Source organism: Varanus komodoensis, unplaced genomic scaffold (genome assembly GCF_004798865.1).
Source record: "Varanus komodoensis strain SLA01 unplaced genomic scaffold, ASM479886v1 scaffold6_2, whole genome shotgun sequence".
In the NCBI taxonomy this organism is placed as follows: Eukaryota; Metazoa; Chordata; class Lepidosauria; order Squamata; family Varanidae; genus Varanus; species Varanus komodoensis.
The window spans coordinates 18,960,832-18,982,664 of NW_025336346.1; the positions used below are offsets into that span (position 1 = coordinate 18,960,832).

Here is a 21,833-nt window from a genome sequence, read left to right on the forward strand (position 1 = left end):
ATAAGCTAACCATCTTCCTGGTTTATTAGCATTTTCGAAAAAGTTCTGTTTGGTCAGTTTCATTTGTTTGGTAAGTTCATTTGTATCCAAGAGGTTCAGTTTGTGTTTTAGAATATTCATTTGTGTTTTAAGGTCTTTTTTAGACGGATCTTCCTGGAGTTCCTGTTCAAGCTTCGTCAATTCCTCTACTAATTTAGATCGTTCCTGCTTTCTCATTTTATTGATTTTTGCCAAGTATGTTATTATCAGCCCTCTGACATAGTCTTTAGCTGTATTCCAAACATTTTGCAAAGAGGTTTCTTCAGCTTTATTAACTTGGAAAAATAATTCCATTTCCTTATTTCTCTCTTCTCTGAACTTTTTATCTTTTAGTAAAGATTTATTTAATACCCATCTGGGCATTTTTACTGTCCCTTTCAATGTCATGGTTGCAGGATTATGATCTGCCCAGACATTTGTATCTGTTTCAGCTTCTAACAGATCTGGGACTAGATCTGGGGTTATCTAGATCATATCAATTCTGGACCACGACCTATGTCTATTTGAGTAGAAAGTATACTTAGCAGCAGTTGGGTTTTTATGTCTCCAAGCGTCTGTCAGTCTGAATTCTTCAAATATATTAAAGCAAGACTTTGGAAGTATCCTCCTAACCTTTTTTCTCCTTAGTCTCACTCTTATGGTCTATTTTTTTGTCCACGATTGCGTTGAAGTCTCCCATTAAGCACAAAGTTTGATAACCCACTCACAAGAGTAAAGTATGTAGTTTTTGGTAAAACATTTTCTGGTGATCATTTGGCACGTAGATCGCCACCAAAAGCACCTTTTTAAATTTCATTGTAACTTCAACCATCAGGATCCTGCCATCTTCATCAGCTAAAATATATTTGGGGTCTAATTTTTCCTTAATGTATAATGCTAAACCTCTTTTCCTTTGGTAAGCAGAAGATGTAAATAACTTTCCGAGTTCTGAGCATTCCAGGAGCTTAAAAAGTATTGGTGTCTTAAAAGTCTCAAAAGATGGTTTCTGAAGGTATATAGTTCTACTAGGAATATATAAAATGATTTCAGTGAAACACATCGGATGAAGCAACGCTGTGTTTTCTAGTCTTGCATCTCATCCCAATGCTCCTTTTCCTTCTGGTTAGATTACAAAGCTCAAATTTACAGTAAAATTCCACATGCCTTCTTCCCGGCCTCTACTGTCTCGTGCATTTCCTTTCTGCATTGCAGGCACCACCCTTTTCATCATTTCTATAACTCTCAGCCATTTCCTTCACTCTAGTATACAGGTTTGGATCCAAACAGGTGCTGTCTTTTGATTAGAAATGCCCTTTTAGCCTTTCCTAGGACAAGAAACATCCCTTTTCAAGTTGGATGTTTTAGATAAGTAGCAACACAATGTTGGGAACCAATAATTTTTGCATAATTTCTGATGAATGTGAGGATTTTTTTCTGCATGTGTTCATATGTTGTATTTCTGTAGCTATTGCAATGGGTGGATATTTTGCCAGACTGCAAGTCAGTGATTCCTTCATGCTCCATGTCTGTGGGAAAAAACTTCCCGTCCAGCAAGAGAAAAGCTACTCGTTGGAACAGGTTTCCATACAGGCTGTCCTCCTGTATTTGTTGGAAGGAGGACTGAATCTAGGTGGAATAATAGTATGATGATGGTGATGATTGCTATTTTTTCTCAGAAAAAAGATTCTAGGCATCCTACAGTATTTAAAACAAGCACACATTTTAAGCAACAACAACAAAACACAATCAAATTTTGCAACCCAATAAAACAACACAATTAAGAACGCTGTCATATACTGTCAAATGCCTGGAAATAATGGGAAGCTGTTCCTGGGGCCCAAAAGATGGCACTGTTGGTGCCAGCTAGTGGTAGTGAGAAAGATGACGGCTTTGGGCAATTGTTCTCGGGGACTGCTGGCTGGACTGAAGAATAAGAAGGGGGAAAGCAGTGAAGAACACAGGTGGCCTTGGAATGTAGGACTTGTGGAGACACTGGGATGATGGAAGCAGAGATACTTGTCTCAAAGCCAGACTCCCCAGGTGGGCAGAAAGTCTCTGGGAAGATGTACAGCTGGCAGGAGGGGACTTGGAGCAGGAGAGTTTCTCAGACAGGCGGGGCAAGCACAGCTCTTCACTCCATGATGCCTTGCTGGTAGAGGAGGGTAGCCCAATTAGAGAATTGGCATGCAGAGAGGAGGCATGCTTGCTTTCAGAAGGATCCTCGCAAAGGGATGGGGCCCAGGCTTGCTCATAACGAGAGTTCCTGGAGGTGAATACAGGATTGGGTTCAGCAAACCACTCTATGCATGCTCAGAGATTCATTCTGGGTGTTTTGTGCTTTTGGGCCAATAAAAGACGCTTTGCAAGGGAAAAGGTCTGTGGCTTTTGAATGCGCAAAGGAGGAACCTCAGCTCATGATACCAGCTTGACCTCACTGGGATTAATAATGTTAATTACAACTCAAGGTGTATAATCAATAGTACACTACCCCATCTCCATCAGTTCAGTGCTATCAGACCTAACTATCCGGACTAGAATGATGGCACAGCTGGATACGGTAACATCTGCAGACCAGGACTAAGGTGGTTCAGCCTTGTTTGACATCTTTATATGATTGTGGTAAACCAAAAAGATTTTATGCCAGTTATTACATCCTGGTAGTTGGAATTCATGGACTGATAATGCATAGGGCTGCTTGTTCACGATATATGCATGTATAAGTCTTGCTTCTAACAGATTTCAAGTGCATACCTGCCAAGAGCATTTTTACATAGAAGCCCTTAAATATTTTTGATGTAGCAGGTCACTTTTCCTTTCCCTTCCACAGTTGGCCATGGGCAGAGTGAAGGAGACCGTATGGTCGTGTCAGACTTCCACGTGTTTGTCAGAGACAGCTTGCAGCACATTGACCTCATGAAGAAAGATCATCCAGGCCTCCCCGTGTTCCTTCTTGGGCACTCTATGGTAAGCTCACTGCACTGGCCTGGCACAGTGGAGTCCTGGCCTCCTTCCCATGGGGTAGCAGTGGGCAAGGCCGCTTCGTGATTTGCTCCCTCTCCCCCCCCCTCTTGATTTCACTTTACTGTTATGTGAATACTAAAAGCAGTGACCGTACAACTGGAGTACTTATGAACAAACATAAGCACAAGGGGTGGAGTAAGACATCTCCACCCTCCACCTGCACATACTACCTCTGTGGACACCAAAAAGCTAACCAATGGTAACTTTCAAAAAATGTAAGAGGGAGGTAAAACACAAATTCACTTTCAGGTATTTCAGTGCCTTTTTGTGGACTTTTTAGCACTGGCTGTAGTCCCCCAGTCTTCCCAGTGGATTAACAAGCCAGAGCCCACCTGCCCACTTTCTCTCTCTCTCTCTCACTCACTCGCACATGCACACTTTACAATTTGAGTTAAGCTGCCTTTCCTCTCACTGATGTGGGCCGAGGTAGGTGTTTACTCATTAAGGGTCAGAGTTAGTGTAAAAACAGAGAAGCCATTTCCCCTTTGCCTGGATTCTGTAATTTTGTGGAAGGGGAGGCTGAACATATTCCCTGGCAAGTGCCTGCAGTGGGTTAAAGCATAAGTGGAAGAGGAGGACAATTGATGTGACTGGCCACCATGTGCAAGTATGAATATGGCTGAAATAAAGGTAATGTCTGGGAGATTAACCTGATCTTTGTCCAAAGTGGGGTAGTAACAAGTGGAGCCCCAAAGCTTTTGAGAAGCTAATATGGCAGAAGGTAGAACACCTCAAATGACAGGCAGAATAAACTTTATTTCTTTTGTAGCTTAATCCATTTCCCTTAATCTTTTTATCTAAACTGCTTAGATTTTGGTTCACCTTGTTGATTAAAGCATCCTCCAGCTTTTTTGGCCTATGACACCCATCAGCCCCAGCCAGCTGGGGATGATGGAGGTGGTAGGTCAAATCATTTGGAGAGATCCATGTTAGAGGGAACTGGATTGCAAGTTAAGAAATTAAAATAGACCAATTTCCTTCTGGTATGTCTAACTCTTTGCAAGGTTATGGCTTTCCTAGTCTCTTTCTAGGGCACTCTGAAATGTCAGGTAAGTGTAGCTTCCATTCCTTTACTTCCATTCACTGCAAATTAGCTTACTGCTTAAAGGTTGAGGAGATTTAATGAACAAATTAGTAAGTCTACCAGCTGATAGAGATCTGTTAAGGTCCTAGAGGACCTAGCTTGCACTTTGGAAAAACTAGGCTCAGGCATTTCTCACTTCAGAAGAGACTAAAAGGAAACTAAGAATGGATGAATCTGTACATGGGGTGGGGTGGGGGGGGCACTTTGGCTATTGAAATAAGCCTGAACAGTTGTAGATAATAAACACAAAAATGGCCACTGAGCAGGACTTCTGGCGATCTGGGAATGACAGCTTCAAAATTCCCCATAGCTTACCATCACCACCATTTAACAGAAGAAAAATAGACAATGTAAGTACCCATACAGAAATAAGCATGTTGATTACATCATTTAATTCTGCTTTCCTTGATGCAGACTTTGCACTATATTAGTGCAAAATTCTGAATTTTTTTTGCATACAGTATGCATGGCTCTGGTTTTATTCAGATATTTAACATCTATACAGCAACATAACATTTAGGGATGGAAATGTGGAAGTCTGCATGAGCTAATTACCAAACAGTTCAGAGCACAGGGCTTTAGTACAGTCCTAAACAGTGCTTTTTTATAAGAAAAAAGGTGCCAGAACTCACATCTTGTTAATCTTTTATTTAAAAAATTATATATTCAGTTCTTAACGTAAATGTAATTTACCACATTTAAGGCAAATGTTCATAGTAAATTCCAAAGTTTTGTCCAATTCTCGTCCAACAAGTCTTCTCGACTCCTTTCCCTGCTGTTAGTATTTATGTGTTCTGTCGTGTCTGTTAATATTTTGGCCTTTTTATTAGCAGGACCAGTGGTTGAGAAGTAATTAGTATTTTTTTTAAATTTGGGGTCACACTTTTACATCAAACATTTAAAAAAATTCAATTCACCAAAGTTTTTTTAAAATAAAGAAATTATTTACCTTTCGCACGTAGTCAATCCCTGAACACACACCCACACACAGTTGTGTAATGAAACATAACCGTCGCTGCCTGCAGTAAGCGCTCAGCGCACGATCACATGACCGGTCACAAGCCGAGCGGCGCCATCACAAACAGCGCGGATGAAGTACACATGCATCAGACTTGACACACAAGCAGCCCGCATGCACCGTTTTAATGATTTTGCCGCCAACCTGCTGCTCTTGACAGGGCGATTCAAATCCACGTGGACCAAACATCAAATTTTCAAACGTTAACTTTTAAAACTTGGAAAATCCGTCAAAAAAAGGTGCTGGAATGCCATTCCGGTGCATTCTATGACAAAAAAAGCACAGGCCCTAAATAGCATGTCAGTGATAACTCATTAGTTAATATCTGTGGATTATTTTGCCATCATGTAATTTACCATTACTATATTCAGTGGATTATGCTGCAGAGATTAAGGGTACACTCTACGTTATTTATTGTTTAAAAGGATATAATGCATTGAAATTGAATCAGGATTACTGATACATGAAACTTTGCAACTTCGGTTCATTGAAGCATCATATCTACACATCCCAGGTTTCTTAAATGCCTTACCCCATTCTGAGCCTTCTCAGCACTCCCTATGAATTCAGGTTCAGTTCAACTTCCTTTGTGAAGTAGATAAAACCACAATTCCTTGATCCCTTATGAGAAATTACATTTTTGAGCATGCTCAGGACCTTTGGACAAATGCAATCTTGGCTCTTGCAAGTTTTAAAAAAAATTGCATATTTGGGTAGCAAATAAAATAGTTTACTGAACTTTACTGCCACTTTTCCTTTCTCATAAGCTTTACATAACTAAATTGGGTTTCATGAATAGATGAATTTGAGCTTGGTTTAGCTATCTCATAAGAGCTCTGTGCTGATTTACAGGATAATTTCTTTTGTACAATTGTGCTTCTGGGTTCGGTGATTAAAGCAACATTGGAACAAGTTTTGAAGCACTGCTATAAGTGCTCTGGTAAGATTGGCACACAAATCGAACATGTAATGCACACTTGGATCCGTAATATAAAAGCTGAGCTTGCCAACTTCACAAACACTGTGAAGTTTCAAAGAATCATTTTCAACTGTTGAAACCAATGCCATGTGAAAATGAAGTGTGACCTAAATTTGGCTTTTTCTTTGAGCAGCGAATAGCCTTTGCTGAATTGTAGCTCATCACTATAACAAATTAGCAAAATCCCTGGAGCAGAGACCTTGTTAATATAACTGTTTATAAAGTTGCTCTGCAGAGATCAATACTCATAATAATCACTCAAAATACTCATAATATTCATCAGTGATGTCACTCAAACGGTTGCTTGATTTTTCATTGCAGGGAGGAGCCATCGCCATTCTCACCGCATGTGAAAGACCAAATGAATTTTCAGGCATGATATTAATTTCTCCTTTAGTCGTTGCAAGCCCAGATGTAGCAACACCAATCAAGGTAAAAAAAAAATCAAGGCATAAATTAATTTCAGACACACTAGCTAAATGTCAGCTAAGCTTAACATAACCTCTAGCTAACCGCTCTTTCTTCCACCAGTTTTTCCTTTGTATTTTAGGTCATTAATTATTTCTAAACCAATTTCAAAGGAAGGTTTGCAGTCAGTGCAAAGATAATCAGTGTATGTTACATGTAAACGGTGAGATCCCATCAGCTGATTTTTCTAACAAAAGGGAGTGTTGAAAGACTGCAGGTCAGAGCAGAGAACTTGTTTCCTATCTGTGAGAATCCTGATGTATGTTTGCTTTTGCAAAGTCCCTATGAGTGGAAGGGAACTTTCAGTTCATCGGTCTGCCTAATTATTTAAACTTCTGTCAGAAACGGCTGAGGCACCGCACAGATTCTTTGTATCCTGACAGAGCCACATCCTCCACCCCCACCCATCACAGCACCAAAACTAGAACAGAAAGAACTGCACCAGGTGCAAGTGTAGAAGGAGGTTGCCCCAAATTTGGAGCCCCAGCTTTGAACTTGCAGTACTTTTCTGAGGTTGGAGCTCTGAATATACCTATGGCCATCTATCACCCATAGGATTACACCCAAAGGCTCTTGTGGGACATCCGTTAAGGCAAACACTTGACAATAGGCCAGGAAAGCTGATGTCATAATAAACTCTCTAGCTTTTGAGGTGCAATAAGATCCTTTGTTGCTCTGGCTGCAACAGACAAACATGGGGTTCCCTTCTGGAAATTGTTGCATATATCTGTGTGGCTGTACCACCAAGTTCAACCTGAAATGGGAAACGTAGCAACCAGTTACAGCCACCCCTGGCATTTCTTAATGATAAGCTTGAGCAAAGTCATCCAGCTTACTCTCTGCTTTTAGTCTTGTCTTTACAGTATAGCAATTACCTGATTTAATATTTTGCATGCATCCCACTAAAGTGTATCCAGCAACCTGTACTATACTGTGTACCATGATCCTAACACCTGCCATGATGAGGCAGATCTTCCGCCTATTCCTGGTAGAAATCACTGCAAGAAGCACTGCTCAGCTGTGTTGGTTAGAAATTCCTTCAGTTTCTCTGCAGATCCTTTATCTCTTAAAGTATGTTTTATTTCACAATTTGTACAGGCTTTGTGATTAAAAGCATACTGGGTCACTCTCAGTGTCATCCCTCAGGAAATCTGTAAGGATCTGTTACAGATCTCATCTCTTCAAGTCAGTGCTAGGTATGGAATCTACACCAATAACACAAATAGCTATACACAGACAAAGGTGGGGTAGCACACAGAAAGCATGTGCCTTAATGCCAGTGGAAGCATCAGCTGTGCTAAGTGACTTGAAGCTGTCGGGCCATATTTGCATTTCTGGAGACTTATTTATCCCCAGCAGAGCACTGTAGCCGGAGGTGCAGTGTACGGAGCGCTGCTTCTTCCCTCCTCCAGCAGGGGCAATCATGTTCTCTTCCAGAGAGCTCTTTGCCAGTCCTCTCTGCCTGCCAAATAAATAAGGTCTCAGTGGGGAGAGGCCCACCAAACAAGCAGAGCAGAGGAGCAGAGAGCGACCCTTAGAGGAAATGGTCTAAATTAGTCCCCATGGAAACACTTCTACAGGTTTGTCTACAGTCACTCGTTGCTTTTGTCAAGCACTTGCGACTCTGGCCAGTTTTTGCGCCAAGAGAAATTGTAGGAACCCTTCTTGTCAACAGGAAAACTATACTCACGTTATTCACTTTAAAAAAGAAAATGGAATTTTGGGTCCAAGTAACTTGCAGGCAGCGGCTGCAGCAGTCATGGCATGTGTGTGGCCTGCCCAGTGCTCAGCCATGCTTTGCTGAAAATGGCTTGCTGAGGTGAGGCCTGGTCACAGGAGTTAGCAACAAGAAACAGGAGTAAAATGCCTCTTCCAATCTTATTTCTCAAGGGAGCACTAAGTGAAGCCTGCATCTCATTGGCTCACAAGAATTTAAAAAAAAAACAAACACTGCCCACTGAATCCTTCCTGCAGGAAGGGAACCAGAGCCCTACTCACCCAAGCCCCTCTGCTACTGGCAGTTGCAGGCATGCTGCCTCTGATAACAGAGGTGGCACATAGCCAACAAGGGTAGTCACCCTGGATAGCCTTCTCCTCCATCATTTGTCCAATACCCCTTTAAAGGCATCCACACCGGTGGCTGTCACCCCTTCCTGTGAATCCTGATTCGCATTGCCTGTGAATGCCTCTGAAATTTTTGGCTGCTTTGATATTTGGTGCTATGGGACGACTTTCATCTTACTCTTCTTTCCGTTCTTCAGTGCAGTATAATTCTCCAGTCCATAGCACCTTTGATGCAGAAGGATAAGAGAATATTATGGGACTGATTATGTCTAATGGATTCCTTCCCTATCAAGGTTGCATGGTCGATGTTACATTTCCTAGGAAGTATCTGTGGATACAGCATGTGCCGTTTAAATAGGCTAGAAGACAAAGGCTCAGCAACTTGTTTTCTTGCTTGTCATCCTTTTCAGTTTGTTTAGAAGGCAATTTTCAGAAGATTAGTGGAGAATTTTAAACATTGGACTCCATTGTGGATTTCTGTTAGTAGGAAAAAAAAGATACCCTGTTTTTTTTTTCTCCCAGCATCTTCATGCTCCAGTAGCTTGATGCTTTTGCATTTAACTCCCAAAGGGGACATGTGCAGTAGATTGCCTTAGTCAGTGCATGCACATATTTTCTGGTATATTTGTGTCCCCCTGGAGAATATACTTATCAGAAAGAGTTGCAGCCTAGGCTAGTGCTGTAAATTACACAGACTACCATTTGTATTGTAGCAGCCTGAAATAAAAAGTAAATGAGAATGAGAAAGAGCAGTCGCAGACAAAACTGAACTGCACCAGGGAACGAAAAGCTGGCTCAGTATCAGCTTCTTTAGCAAGGGCTCTCTGCCCTGTTATTTTGATATCAGGAAGAAGAGAAAGAGTCCTGAAATTGAACAGAGAGATATGAGAAAACATTACCTGTTTCATCTTGCTTGGCCTTGGGCATGGGAATGGGAATTTTTTTTGCCTTTTTAGTGTATTTGTTGGTATTTTGGATCAGATCCTCAGTTCAAGTGCAGTGATAATGCTGTAATATAGCAACTGAGGAGCTTGAATAATTTCTGCTATATTCAATGCTGGCTTCTGTAATTCTCTTTTTTCTTGTCCAGGTTACTAACTGCATTCATCTTCCTCAGGTTTTTGCAGCTAAAGTACTTAACTTCGTCTTGCCAAATCTAACTCTGGGATCCATTGACCCAAATGTTGTTTCCCGGAACAAGAAAGAGGTGAGAATTTTATTGCTCCCGCACACAGCTGAAATAGTTGCATGTATTTCCCAGTGATGTCTTTTTGCTGTTGCCTCAACTGTTTGGCAAGGCCTGTCATGGCAAGTTCCATCTTGCTGCAAGTCAGTGAAATGCCCCTGGAGGGAAATGGTGCATGTTTGCTTACACAAAAAGAAAGTTTAGGGTTCCATCTATTCTGTAATGACTTCCCCTCCAGGGGTTTTGCATCAGAATTCTGAACTGCAGGAGAGAAATTACGGAATCTGTAATCAGTCAAGAGAACTATCATACTTGTGGAACTCCACAGGTTGGATCCCTGTCAAATCTGCTCTAAGGCACATGGCTTACCTGACCTACTTCCATACATACTGTAGACAAATATCACTGTGACACTTGGGAAGCCAACATGGCTTCATCACAGCATAAGTAATGTCAGCATGGATTTTTTTTCTAGAGCCCATCAGAAAGGAAGATATCCTTCTGTGTTCAACCATATGCCGTAGTTCAGAGATGAAAACCCCCTTTTTCCTGCAGGGGCCTCATTGCCTGGTGGAAATTTGTTAGGGGTACATGTCATTGGTTGGGGAGCCTAAGCCTAAATTGGGTGGAATCAGACCCATGTATACAGTGCACACAGCATATACATACGCACTGTACATAAGCACATGCATGCAGCTCATTCACAAACCACATGTAGCACATACCATACAAATGCAGCTCACATGCAAACACGGGTCACCCAACAGCAGAAATCACATGCATACAGCATACTCACCCCCTTCCCTTTCTGCTCTTCCTCTCTCTCTCTCTCCTTCCTCCCACACCCAGCGCTGTGGACAAGGCAGGATGATTCAGTGTGCACCTCTCCACACACTAAGGGAGGGGATCCTTTCATAGCATGGAGAAAGAGGAATAGCCAGCTGACAATGCAAGAAATTATCACTCCTTACATTGCTCCTCAAATTCCTTCTGCTGACCTATAAAAATGGTGACCAAGGAGGGTGGGTGGAGTCGGAAGGCCTGACAGGCTGCATCTAGTTTTCCACTACTGTTTTGCGTGCTTAAGATTCTAGGTTCTTTTCTTAGAACTCCAACTTGTGGAATCTCACATAGGTGATCTGGGGGAAATGGTTGCTTGAAAACTGCTTAACTTTCTTAAGGATGGTTTGTCCATGCTTAAAATAATTATTTCCTTCTCCCCTGTTTCACACATTGAAAATTCAGAGCAGGAGTGGAATATGTCATTGCTAGAGAAGTGCTGTAGTAACAGCAGGAGCTGCAAGTGTTCTGTGATTCAGGAAGTCTTGTCCACACATCTTTTATTCCTTCACTTCATCTTAATGGGGTAGAAAATTGATTGACTTCATAGCTGCCAGGTTGTGCTAGTGGTAAAACAACCCAGCTCAGCAGTAGGTCTTGTACTTTGCTGACATAACTTTGGATGGATCAAGCATTCTGTGGGTTATTAGCAGAAGCCCTTCTCCAGGTACCTCTGCTAAATGTGAAATACAGTGGTGACTACTACATCAACAAAGGCCTTTTGATGGTTGTTCACCAACTCTCCAGAGCAGCTCACCTGAAGGTCACCTGACAGTGCCAAGTGAGATCTTGTTCTCTGCTCAGGATTTTACTCCTAAGTTGGGCTTAGTTCAGCTTTTGCCAACCTGCCACCCTTCAGGTGTGTTGGACTATCATGCCGGCTAGGAGCATGATGGGAGCTATAGTCCTGGGAGAATACCAGGTTGGAAAGGAAGATTTAATGCCTTAATTCTGCTATATTAATGTCTGCATCTGGTTTATTTTGTTTATACAGATTATTTTATTCTCTCCTAATTTTCAGTTTTTAATTTTTACAGCTTTCAAACATATTGTTACCTACTACTGAACTAAGCAGTACACAATACAGTACTATTTGTAGATAAATAAAAGCATCTTTTGTTGCTTACTGGCATTTGCAGGAGTACAAGCTGCAAACCTGTACCTGATGCCATTAGTAAAACAAAAGTAAAAACCAAAACAATGGCTTCAGCAGCATTACACTAACAAGTAAACACAAGTTTGCTCTTTGAAGAACACACTCATAGGTACAGAAAAAGAGGGACGATGGATGAAAATAGCATAGCCTAGCCAAAGATCACAAAGTTTATTATTAAGACTAACTGAACTGGTATTAAAATGACTAATATGATTACTATGAGCCAATGAGGCTCTAATGTGGGAAATGCTGAGGATTCCTGACACCAAAGTGCTAACAGGGTGTCAGCAATGCAGTAAGATTAAACAAGCTTTAGCACATCCAAACCACTATATTTAATGTTTATATTTAATGTTGACGTTTCAGTGGGAGACGGGTGGGTATGGTTGTCTGGTAAAGCATCTTTCAGTTAGTATGGTCCCAGATTTAGTGGAAGGCAGAAGAAGAGAAGGAGGAGGACCAGCTCTGAGATGGATTGATTCCATAGAGGAAGCCACAGCCTTGGGTTTGCAAGAGCTGAGCAGGTTGCCAAGGACAGGACGTTCTGGAAGGTAGTGTTCATAGGGCTGCCCTAAGTCAGAGACATCAGATGATGGCACGTAACAACAGAAACTCTTACGAGGTTCTGGCTGAGGCAGATCCCTGCTGCAGAGCCAGCACCTGGCAGCCAGCCGTGAACCAGTGGAAGAACTGCCCAGAAAGTCGCTCCTTGTAGCTGTTCTTACAGCCCTTTTAACCTGCAAGTCATGTACTGGTTCTTAACAAGCCCATGCAGCTGCAAGGAGCACCTCTGCTGTGTTACATCACACATGATAAACACACAGCTTGCCAACAAATACCATCTTGCCTGCGAACACCAGATCTCTTTAGAAGTGTGATTTGCAAAGCATTTAGATAGTTTGACACTAATCAGTCACCAGCTCCTTGGTATCACTTATACTCAAAACCCACAGAATGCAAATACAGAATGAGCTGGGGAAAGCATGAGTACTTGTCAGATATCCCCATGGGACGATCTTGGATAAAACATCCGTTCGGGCCCTTGTAGGGATTCTTTCTGCACCAGCATGCTCAATGCAGAACTACCTAGCCAATCTGCAGAAATGCTCCATGAAGTCAACACTGATTACCACAAGCACTAGAATTATGTGGTTCCATTTTTCCTTGACTGTACCTTTCAGGTTACTGGCAAGGTAACAGGTGAATCTCTTGCTTAGGTCCTGTCAGATAAACTTATCAGGGAGAATATTCTTTCATTATACTCATATTCTTCGGCTTCCCAAAAGCAGAACCAAATTCTGGCCATCCCTGCTATGTTCCTGTGTGCACCAGAAAGGCCTAGCAATGAGCTTGTCTTGTATGCTGACATCAAATTTCCTTGGAACAGAAACCTGTGAAAGGTTTATAGTGTGAAAGAAATAAATCTCCAGCTCCTTCATATCACCTGCTGTTGAAACCTGCACAATACATGTTCAGATTGTGCTGCGAACAGCCATTATTTACATGTTGAATGTATTCATCTGACAGACCAATTTCTAGTCTCTATAAATATCACTGGGATGTCCTCCAAGAATTTCCTGACTTGTTTGTGTTCATAGCAGTTTGGCTTCGCAAAGCAGGAACTGAAGTGTAAATGGTGGATTTGAGACTTTTTTAGTTCTCCCCCAAATGTGATGCATAACTCTAAATCGGTTATGATTACAGTTTTGAAAGAGAGCAAGACCAGAGATAATGACCCTTGCTATCATCGGCTGTCTGCTTGCCAGATCATCATCATTATCCCACTTGCACCCCACTTTTCTTCCTCTTGCAAGGAACTGACGGGAGCTTGCAAGGTTCCTTTCCTCTCCATTTTATCCTTACAACAGCAACCCTGTGAGGTGGGCTAGGCTGAGAGCGAGTGATTGGTGCTTCGTGGCTGACGAGGGACAAGAACCCACATTCCCCAAGTTCTAGTCCACCATTTTGCTACACTTGCTGTGGCTGCATTGCTATACTAGCACTATCCTTCTACTGAGTTTTCTGCCACTATAGTTAGATAAAGGGTGCTGGAAAATGCAGATTCGGTCTGTTCCTAGAAAGCCATTTTTTATGTTTAGGTATTCTGATCGTGACCAGAATATAGGCACATAGGAAGCTACCATTTAACAGTGTCTGTCTTTCTAGCCCAGTATTCTCTGCAGTAGCAATACAGCTATCCCTTTCTAGGGTTATAGGCAGAAACTTCGACACCAGCTTCTACCTCATCCTTTTGACAGAGGATGGTTGGGACTAAACCGGTGACCTACATGTAAACCAGGTGCATAATCATTGAACACAGCCCTTCCAGTCTCCCCAGTATTCCGTCCTCAAAGGTGATTGAAGATAAAGGGGTTGCTGAGGTAATCTGAGGTCACTCAGTGTTTAAAACACTTGCTTTTAAAATAGCATAAGCTATAAAGAAATATCTGAGCTGTGTTCATTCACCGAATGCAAATAGAGGCAAAAGGGGCGTGTTAATGAGAGAATGCAGAAATGTAGGTGGACAGAATGAGGTAGAACCTTTTAAGGTCTTGCTGGTTTTTCTTACATCTCCCACTCATTAAAAAAAACCCAGACCTTTCTTTTGAAAGGTCTGAAATAAGTTGCCTAAAATGAGTTGTTGGCCATTCCAAAGGTTGCCACTTCTACAATAAATCAGGGCTGAAGATAAAACCATTTTCTCTGTCAATTGTTCGTTCATTGTTCTACTGAAATACATTGCATGCTGGATGGTCACATCATATGCCCTGATCCTTAACTATTTATTTATTCCTTTGGGTATTTTTATGCCATCCAATTACGACACATCTCTGGACAGCTTACACACAGAGCACTCAATAAATACATATAGTAACCCATAATAATAATGGTTTTTCAATAATGGTTTGCTTTTTTTCTTTATATGTTAGATATTTGCATTTCTGAGGATTTTAAATCAGCACAAAACAGTGCGGGGAAGCCATTAGGCCATCTCCTGGCATTTGTGGCTTTATCTGGAGGTGGTGAAGGGTTATCATACAAATTTACCTACATTATTCTGTGGGAAGAGAATGTCTGTCAATCCAGCCACCCACTCCTGTGCCATTTTTCTTTCCCCAAGGGTTCTTCGTCTGTTGCCTTTTCATTGCAAACACAGCTTGAAGCGATGTCGCCTGTGCATGGTGTTGTGTCACGCACCAAACAACATACCGATCTTTTTGGTCAGCAACCAGTTGCTAAGTAGCCAGAAGAACACAGCGCTTTTGTTTAAAACAGAGAAGTCAAATGGGCTTGGGTGGAAATGTCAGGGTTCACCCAGCAGCTACGAGAGCAACTTGACAAAATCGCAGGCACTTACCATAGTTGCCCCCTTAGCTGGAGCTCAACTATTTTCCCTACACTGTCCCTCCTAAACCAAGGTTTCCCTCTGAACAAATAAGAATAATATAGAGGCAAGAAGAGGGATTTAGACAGTTTGATGCCCCTTCAAACAGATGCCTAATGACTGACTTGTGGGGTCTCAAAGAAGAATCTTTCTAAAGAGCATGAGGAGCCCACAGGGAGTATCTGCCCAGCCCTCCCCAGAGATGGTTTTGGGCCTAACGGGCTTCTAAGACTCGCAGGGCCCTCATGGGCCTCATTGACCAAGGCCCCTTTCAGGAGTGGCCCCTGTCCTGTCCCCTGCGGTTTGCACACATCCTTGGCCCTGCACCAGGGAATGTTCCACATGGCCTGCACATAACTGCAGCCTCTTGGGGAAGAACTTTCTGGCTTTGTCCCTGCCCAAGCCAGCTGTTTGCTTCCCCTGGGTAGGAAGAAATCTAAGATCTCCTGTCTCAAAGGAGCTTCTGGTGCATCTCTGTGTTTCTGGTTTTGCCTTGACCCTAGTTGCCCTTTATCCAGACTTCTGGTCCTTGTTTCTTCGTTCGCACCAGACAGCTGCTCATAGACTGGCCCTGACAGATGCCCCTGCCAGGCAGTCACCAGTGACTCAAGTCATTAGTGGAGCTTCCTGCCAATTCAAAATGCTGGCTCTAGTCATCTCAGGGCTGAGTGGATGCAGGACTCCCTTGGCCCAGTGCCCAGCCAACTGGCTGGCACCTGCCACTTTAATTTCCCACAGTCTCTCTGGGCCCTAACATGACATCCCTCTGGAATGCTGCTGTTGGAGTGCTGGAGACATTATAGACTTTAAAGGGTGGCTGTCAGCAGGTGTGTTTGCCAGTTAGATTAGATGCTGCAGCTGCTTTCAAGATCAAGTGCAGGAGAGTGTCTGCTGTGTTGGGGTGGTAACCAAGGGCCCGGCCAAACTAGATGCCAGCTCAGTTCTGTACCTCTGCTGCAGTCAGGTGTACTTTTTGCTACCAGTTGATGTGGGGCGGAGGCTGATGGAGCTGGTCTCGCCACAGAGCCAGTTGGGGCCTGCTTTCCATTTCACCCTGTGCTGTTGACCATTGGGAATGGGACAACTTTGTGATATTTCTGCTTGTATTGATACTGTTAGGATATTGTTAGTGACATTGTGATATCGTATTAGCTCAGTATTGTTATTTTGCTTAGAATTGAGATTTTTGGAACTGAAATGTGTACTGATACATTAGTATGATGATTTTTAATTGAATTGCATTGCTGCCTCCAACACAGTTTTCTGTAGAAAAGTGGAATCTGAATCAAAACTCTCTACCACTGTGACTAATTTACACAAAGCTTTGCAGATAAAATTGATCATCTCCATGCCAACTCGTTTACCATTGTAGATACAGGTCTAGTGTATGTAGCTATGGGACCTACCTTTCCCATGATAATGAATACTTTTTCATTTGTTGAGCCCAAGCATGTGGACAAGATCCTTGGAGAAGTGAGGCCTACCACAAGTGTGTTTCCTGGGTTAGAAAAGCAGCCAGAGGTGAAGGAGGACTGAGTACATAAAGGTTGTGGAGAATGCCTCTATATGGCAAGGTCTGTGGCTAGACTTTCATTTTTAAAAAGGAAAGAAACCCCTCTCTGAACTTCAGTGCATTGGATGATACAGTGGCAGACCTGGGAAAAGTTGTCTGCCCATCTTTAAAAGAAATGGCAGAGAAGACACAAACTTTTTGCAGCATAACATTTCCTAATTCCTACAATTTGTTTTATCCCTACAGGTTGAGTCTTACAACTCAGATCCACTGGTCTACCATGGTGGTATGAAAGTCTCCTTTGTCATCCAGCTGCTGAACGCCATTGCCAAAATAGAGCGCTCTCTCCCCAAACTGACTCTTCCCATCCTGGTGCTCCATGGCTCACCTGACAAGCTCTGTGATATCAAAGGCTCCTATTTGCTAATGGATACTGCAACAAGTCAAGATAAAACACTCAAGGTCCTCTTGGCTTTTCTTCAGGGGCAGGGGTGGGATTAAAGGAATGTTGCTCATTGCTTGGTGGGTTCTGCAGTGATTTGATAGGGCTTCTTCCCAGCAGAGGTTAGGACATGAGCAGAAAAATGTCCTGATTAAAGGCATGCCTAGATACATCTCTATATCTTTTGCAGGCCCAAGTGGATTAAACTTTGGGGTGCCAGATAAGTAGACTAAGTCTCTTTCATACACCACAGCCCTAAGCCCATTTATGTGGCACTGATTTCAGGAGAATGAGTACCAACGAAATTAGGCTCAGGATGACAGCCAAAAACTGTAAAGAACAGTTGTTTGGATGAAAGTTCAAGCTTCCATAAAGGTGTACAAGAAACTTTCTAAAGTTTAAATGAAGACCACTCCATCTGCTCATTTCAGAAGGCACAGTATTGTTAGCCCTTTAATTCACCTTGAAAATAATAGCTGGATACACATCAGTAGGATAAATACAGGCTATGAGCACATCAACCCATGCCCAAGGTTGAGTATAAGTTGGGAGTAAGTTGAAATTGAACTGTTGGTTGTTTAAAAACATGGCTTGTTGTGTTCTGTGAATCCAGCAGTGCCAAGAAACCATGGTTTAACCACAAACAATCCATGATTTGTTGTTGGGTTGTGATCGCTGGGTTAACAAACTATGGTTTATTAGTATGATTAGATTCACACAACACAACATCCACCCATTTCAACAAGAACTCATACTCAACCAATATACAACCTTGTATGAATCCAGCTAGCAGGTTTAAAACACCAAAACAATCAAATATTTCCTGTGCCCCAGTGGGTTTTAAATTTAATCCATGCTCAGGCAGTCATAGGATGTACTACAAGGATGAGCTTCTGGAAGAAAGAGATTTGCATGATTTTTCCCAGTATAACAGAGATGTGTACATGGGAGCAGGCATATATGAGGAGCTGGTTGAGCTGTTGTCACTAAAAAAGAGAGTTTCAGTGGAATCAAGATGAAATTACAACGTTAACCCACCTACAGTCTTCCCTCTTTCCCCATTTGGTGCCCAGTGGGGCTGTAATCTCAGGGAAGGAAACGGTGCGGATTTTCCTGCAGGGGATCCAAAATAGGTTCTCCTTTGAGACTGTATCTGTGTCTTTGACCTGATCTGCATCTTTGTCTCTGGTGGGCCTGTTAGTAAAATTTTGAAACAGTATAATATGCAAATCAGGCTTCATGGTATTCATCAAGCATTTGGTTTTAGAGAACACCTGCCCCAGTAAAAATGGGGAAGCATCTTCATTGCCCATCCTTGAACAGCCTTACTTAGGAGCTATTACGAAGGACTCATAAAGAAGCCTAGCAGAGCACATGGTGTAAATTTGCACAAAAGCCTGCTGAGGTGCCACAGCTGCGCCTCTCTGCATTCAGTCCAGGGTAACTAATAGGTGCTAAAATTAGTTGAATTGGGCAGGAGATGCAGAACTAAAAGAGCCTCTGGTTTTGTGCCTCTTAGCATGACCATTTTCTGTGGCTGCCGTTCACAGTATGCATCCGAGCATTAAGGGAAAGGTGACTGATTAAAATATGGTCAAGTGCTAGTCGAACAATGCAGTTATATTTTAGAGGGGCTTAGATGGCCAAGGTTGCCATGTGCTTCTGAGGGAATGTGCAGGCTCCATTTGAACTAGTGGCATTCTTTTAAAAAATGATCAGGGCAATTGAAACAAAGGAAAGGGATAAAAGAGGAACAAATATAATAAGCTGGCGCTACTGACAGAGTTGGGATTTTGTTTTGGAATTGGAGTCTCAGTCCAAGTGATTACAATCACCCACCTGACTGCCTTCGGATAGTAACAGGCTTTCCAAGGGAGGCTTGCATGGTGTTTGTTCTCCTCCCTTTGGGCCACAGATGACTTCATGTGCTACCAGTGCAGCAGCACAGCTTTCTGACATTTGCAGAGCTGGCTTACTAGTGCTCTGGGATGTGGTGATGGGCACTCAGGTGGCATTCACAGGAGAATTAGGCCGGTTCGTGGATCAGCAGCTGCCAGACGCACCTCCTGCAAGCAGGGTTCTGGTTGGACAGGGTGTGAAACAGGATGTCTGAACCAACAAAACAATTCTTATTTAACAAAACCATTTCAGATGCCTTAACATATTCAGATGCTTTTCTTTTTCTTTGTTTTGGAACAAGTGCTGCTGCCCACCCACATCCATTATTCCCCAGCTGTGCTCTTAGTGGCTGTCTCTGCATTTACAGTTTCTCTGTGTCCACTTCAAAGATTCATTACTTCTCCTACCCGTCCTCCCTTGCCCGTGTGGCGGCCCTTTGGCGTTGACCACCCTTTTGTGTTCTGCTTGCAGGTGTATGACGAGGCTTATCATGCTCTGCACAAAGAGCTTCCTGAAGTAACTGCTTCTGTTCTTAAGGAAATACAAACGTGGATTGGTCAGAAACTCTCAGCAGCAGAAGAAGCCCACTGATCTTAAGAAAAGCAACTCTGAGATCTTCTTAAATGGTGGCTGGGATATTCTGGGAGGGAAGTTTTTATTTATTTATTCTTTCTTTGCAACCTCTCTTTGGGAGGAGAAAATCTCTTAAAGGGACTCCTGAAATACATTGTTTTTAAACAGAAATTCCTGAGGTATGAGGAAGGGGTTACCTTGCAGCCATTTAAAGGTTATAAGAGCTAGAGAAAGAATCAGTCCAGATTTCCCACCAAGAGTGCTGCATTAAGGGACTTCTTTGAATCCCTCCCAAAATCCAGAGCACTTACTACCCCTGTTCTTTGTTTTCCAAGGAGTTCCTGAGGTGCTGAAGTAATTTTTTTATACTGCAATAATCTTCAGAATGTTTTAAAGTTTGGCAACTTCTGTGTCATTCGGTTTCTATTTTTGCCAGATTACAGTTCCTCTCTCCTGTACTTTCAAGACTACAAACAGTACAAGAAAGTCTTTGCCATGTGGAGATGGAATTAGGAAGGAAGCTGGGTTCACAGTGGAGCCTTTTTATGTGCGAACTCCAAACCTGGTGATGTTTATGACAGGGCCTGGTCAGGCCAAAGAGGCACTTGGCCTACAAGCCTTCAGGGGCCAAAGAGAGGAGTACCCATTGGGGCGCAGTACCAGCACAATCAGCTTTGCACTCTGGAATGACAAGGCACAGAGCCATTCAATATCAGCCCCAGATTTGACACCACCAAGGAGCAGGCATAATGTAGAATAGTGTATCTAGAAGTCTAGGCATACTAAAGAGATGTTGCTGCTTCCAGAAACCAAATCTTGCTTCAATACGAGAACTGTAAATACTCGTAGGGGCTGCTTTTTTGTTACGTGTGTTACTGATAATTTAAGCTGTAAAGTCAAAGTTATATTTAAAGAGAAATATTAAATATAATATATAACGTTTCTGTAGGTTGCTCAGAGGTATATGGAGGTGGGGAAAGAAGGGAGTAAGGCATGGACTAGCTCTGCAGGTCGCAGTCTCTGCCTGATAGCCCTTAGGGACAGCCATGCTGAAATGGAATGCAGCTGTCATGTGACAACCAGGGAATAGCCAGGTATTGTTTTCCATAATTGTGGCACTCCTCCTCCTGGGCTTAATTCGGAAGGAAACTCAGAAGCTGCTCACCTCTTTGAGGCTATTCCTTTATTTTTGCCCATGGTTGGAAGCCAATACAGGGAGCAAGACAAAGAAGCCAAAGTAATGGAATACTCAGCAAAAATACATAAGGGGCTCCTAGGTTAGCCAAAGGACTGGCTTACTCTCAAACGTTTGTTGCTGTGGGACCTTGGAAGCTTCAGCACTAGACCAGCAGGGGGAGGTGTACGTGGTGGCTTCCAGTCCTTCCCTTGGGGTGGAGTGATGTGTGGTGCTGAAAACTGGCAAGGGAACTGGCTGGTTGAATGGCTATGTTGGTGCATGTGAGAGAGACTGAGCTGTATGGAGGGTCTAGGATTTGGTCTAGTTTATAGTATGATAGGGCGTTGGAAACAAGGGAGTAGCATGTGCGGGATCTCTGAAACTCAACAGCCTTTGGGGTATTGGCCTTAACTGGGACTAGTTGCATGGCCAGCCCACAAAAGCATGAATGAGCATCCCATAGCTGGTCAGATACTTGCTATGCAGCTATCAGATATTGCTTCCAGTCAGTCAAATCTGCCGTGTTGGTTGAAATGCTGTCCCAGATCACACATGCACATCTTCTCTCAACTTTTTACTTGGCAAGAAAATTACTATTAATATTGTTATTATTAATAGTTACTGTTAGCATATCCCTGTAAAATAATACGAGTTAATATGGTTGAGCCAGCCTCCAGAAGTAGACCACACACCATTTGTCGTAACACTGATGTTCCAACATTGGAAGCCTGCAGAAATCTTGCTATACAGAAGCTTCTAAGTCCTGATTTTCCCATGCATTCTTGCATGAGACACCACTGTGACTTGTAAGCTGCTTTAAAATTGGTGAATTTCCAGCAGAAAAGCCTTCCACTCTATTTCACTGGGACACCACTATTCCCAGTGACTTAAGTGTAGCCATTAGTCATGAAGTTCTCATGTTTTTCTTAGAAATGCATGTGCTTTTCAGTAGGAAATTTATAATATTTGAAGTGGCCTTAATTAGCCAGATGGCCAAGATAGATCAAGTC

The 21,833-nt window shown here is 42.6% G+C and overlaps 1 protein-coding gene across 2 annotated transcripts in view; it reads left to right on the plus strand.

The window, feature by feature from the left end:
- MGLL (monoglyceride lipase) overlaps positions 1-20,990 on the plus strand; it is a 91,785-nt gene extending 70,795 nt beyond the window's left edge. For both annotated transcript variants that reach the window (XM_044451151.1, XM_044451150.1), the window contains exons 4-8: positions 2,846-2,982; positions 6,442-6,552; positions 9,770-9,859; positions 16,979-17,194; positions 19,545-20,990. In XM_044451151.1, coding sequence (XP_044307086.1) covers positions 2,846-2,982; positions 6,442-6,552; positions 9,770-9,859; positions 16,979-17,194; positions 19,545-19,664 — 674 coding nt within the window. In that variant the 3' untranslated portion in view covers positions 19,665-20,990. The remainder of the gene's footprint in view (positions 1-2,845; positions 2,983-6,441; positions 6,553-9,769; positions 9,860-16,978; positions 17,195-19,544) is intronic.
- The last annotated feature ends 843 nt before the right edge of the window (positions 20,991-21,833 follow it).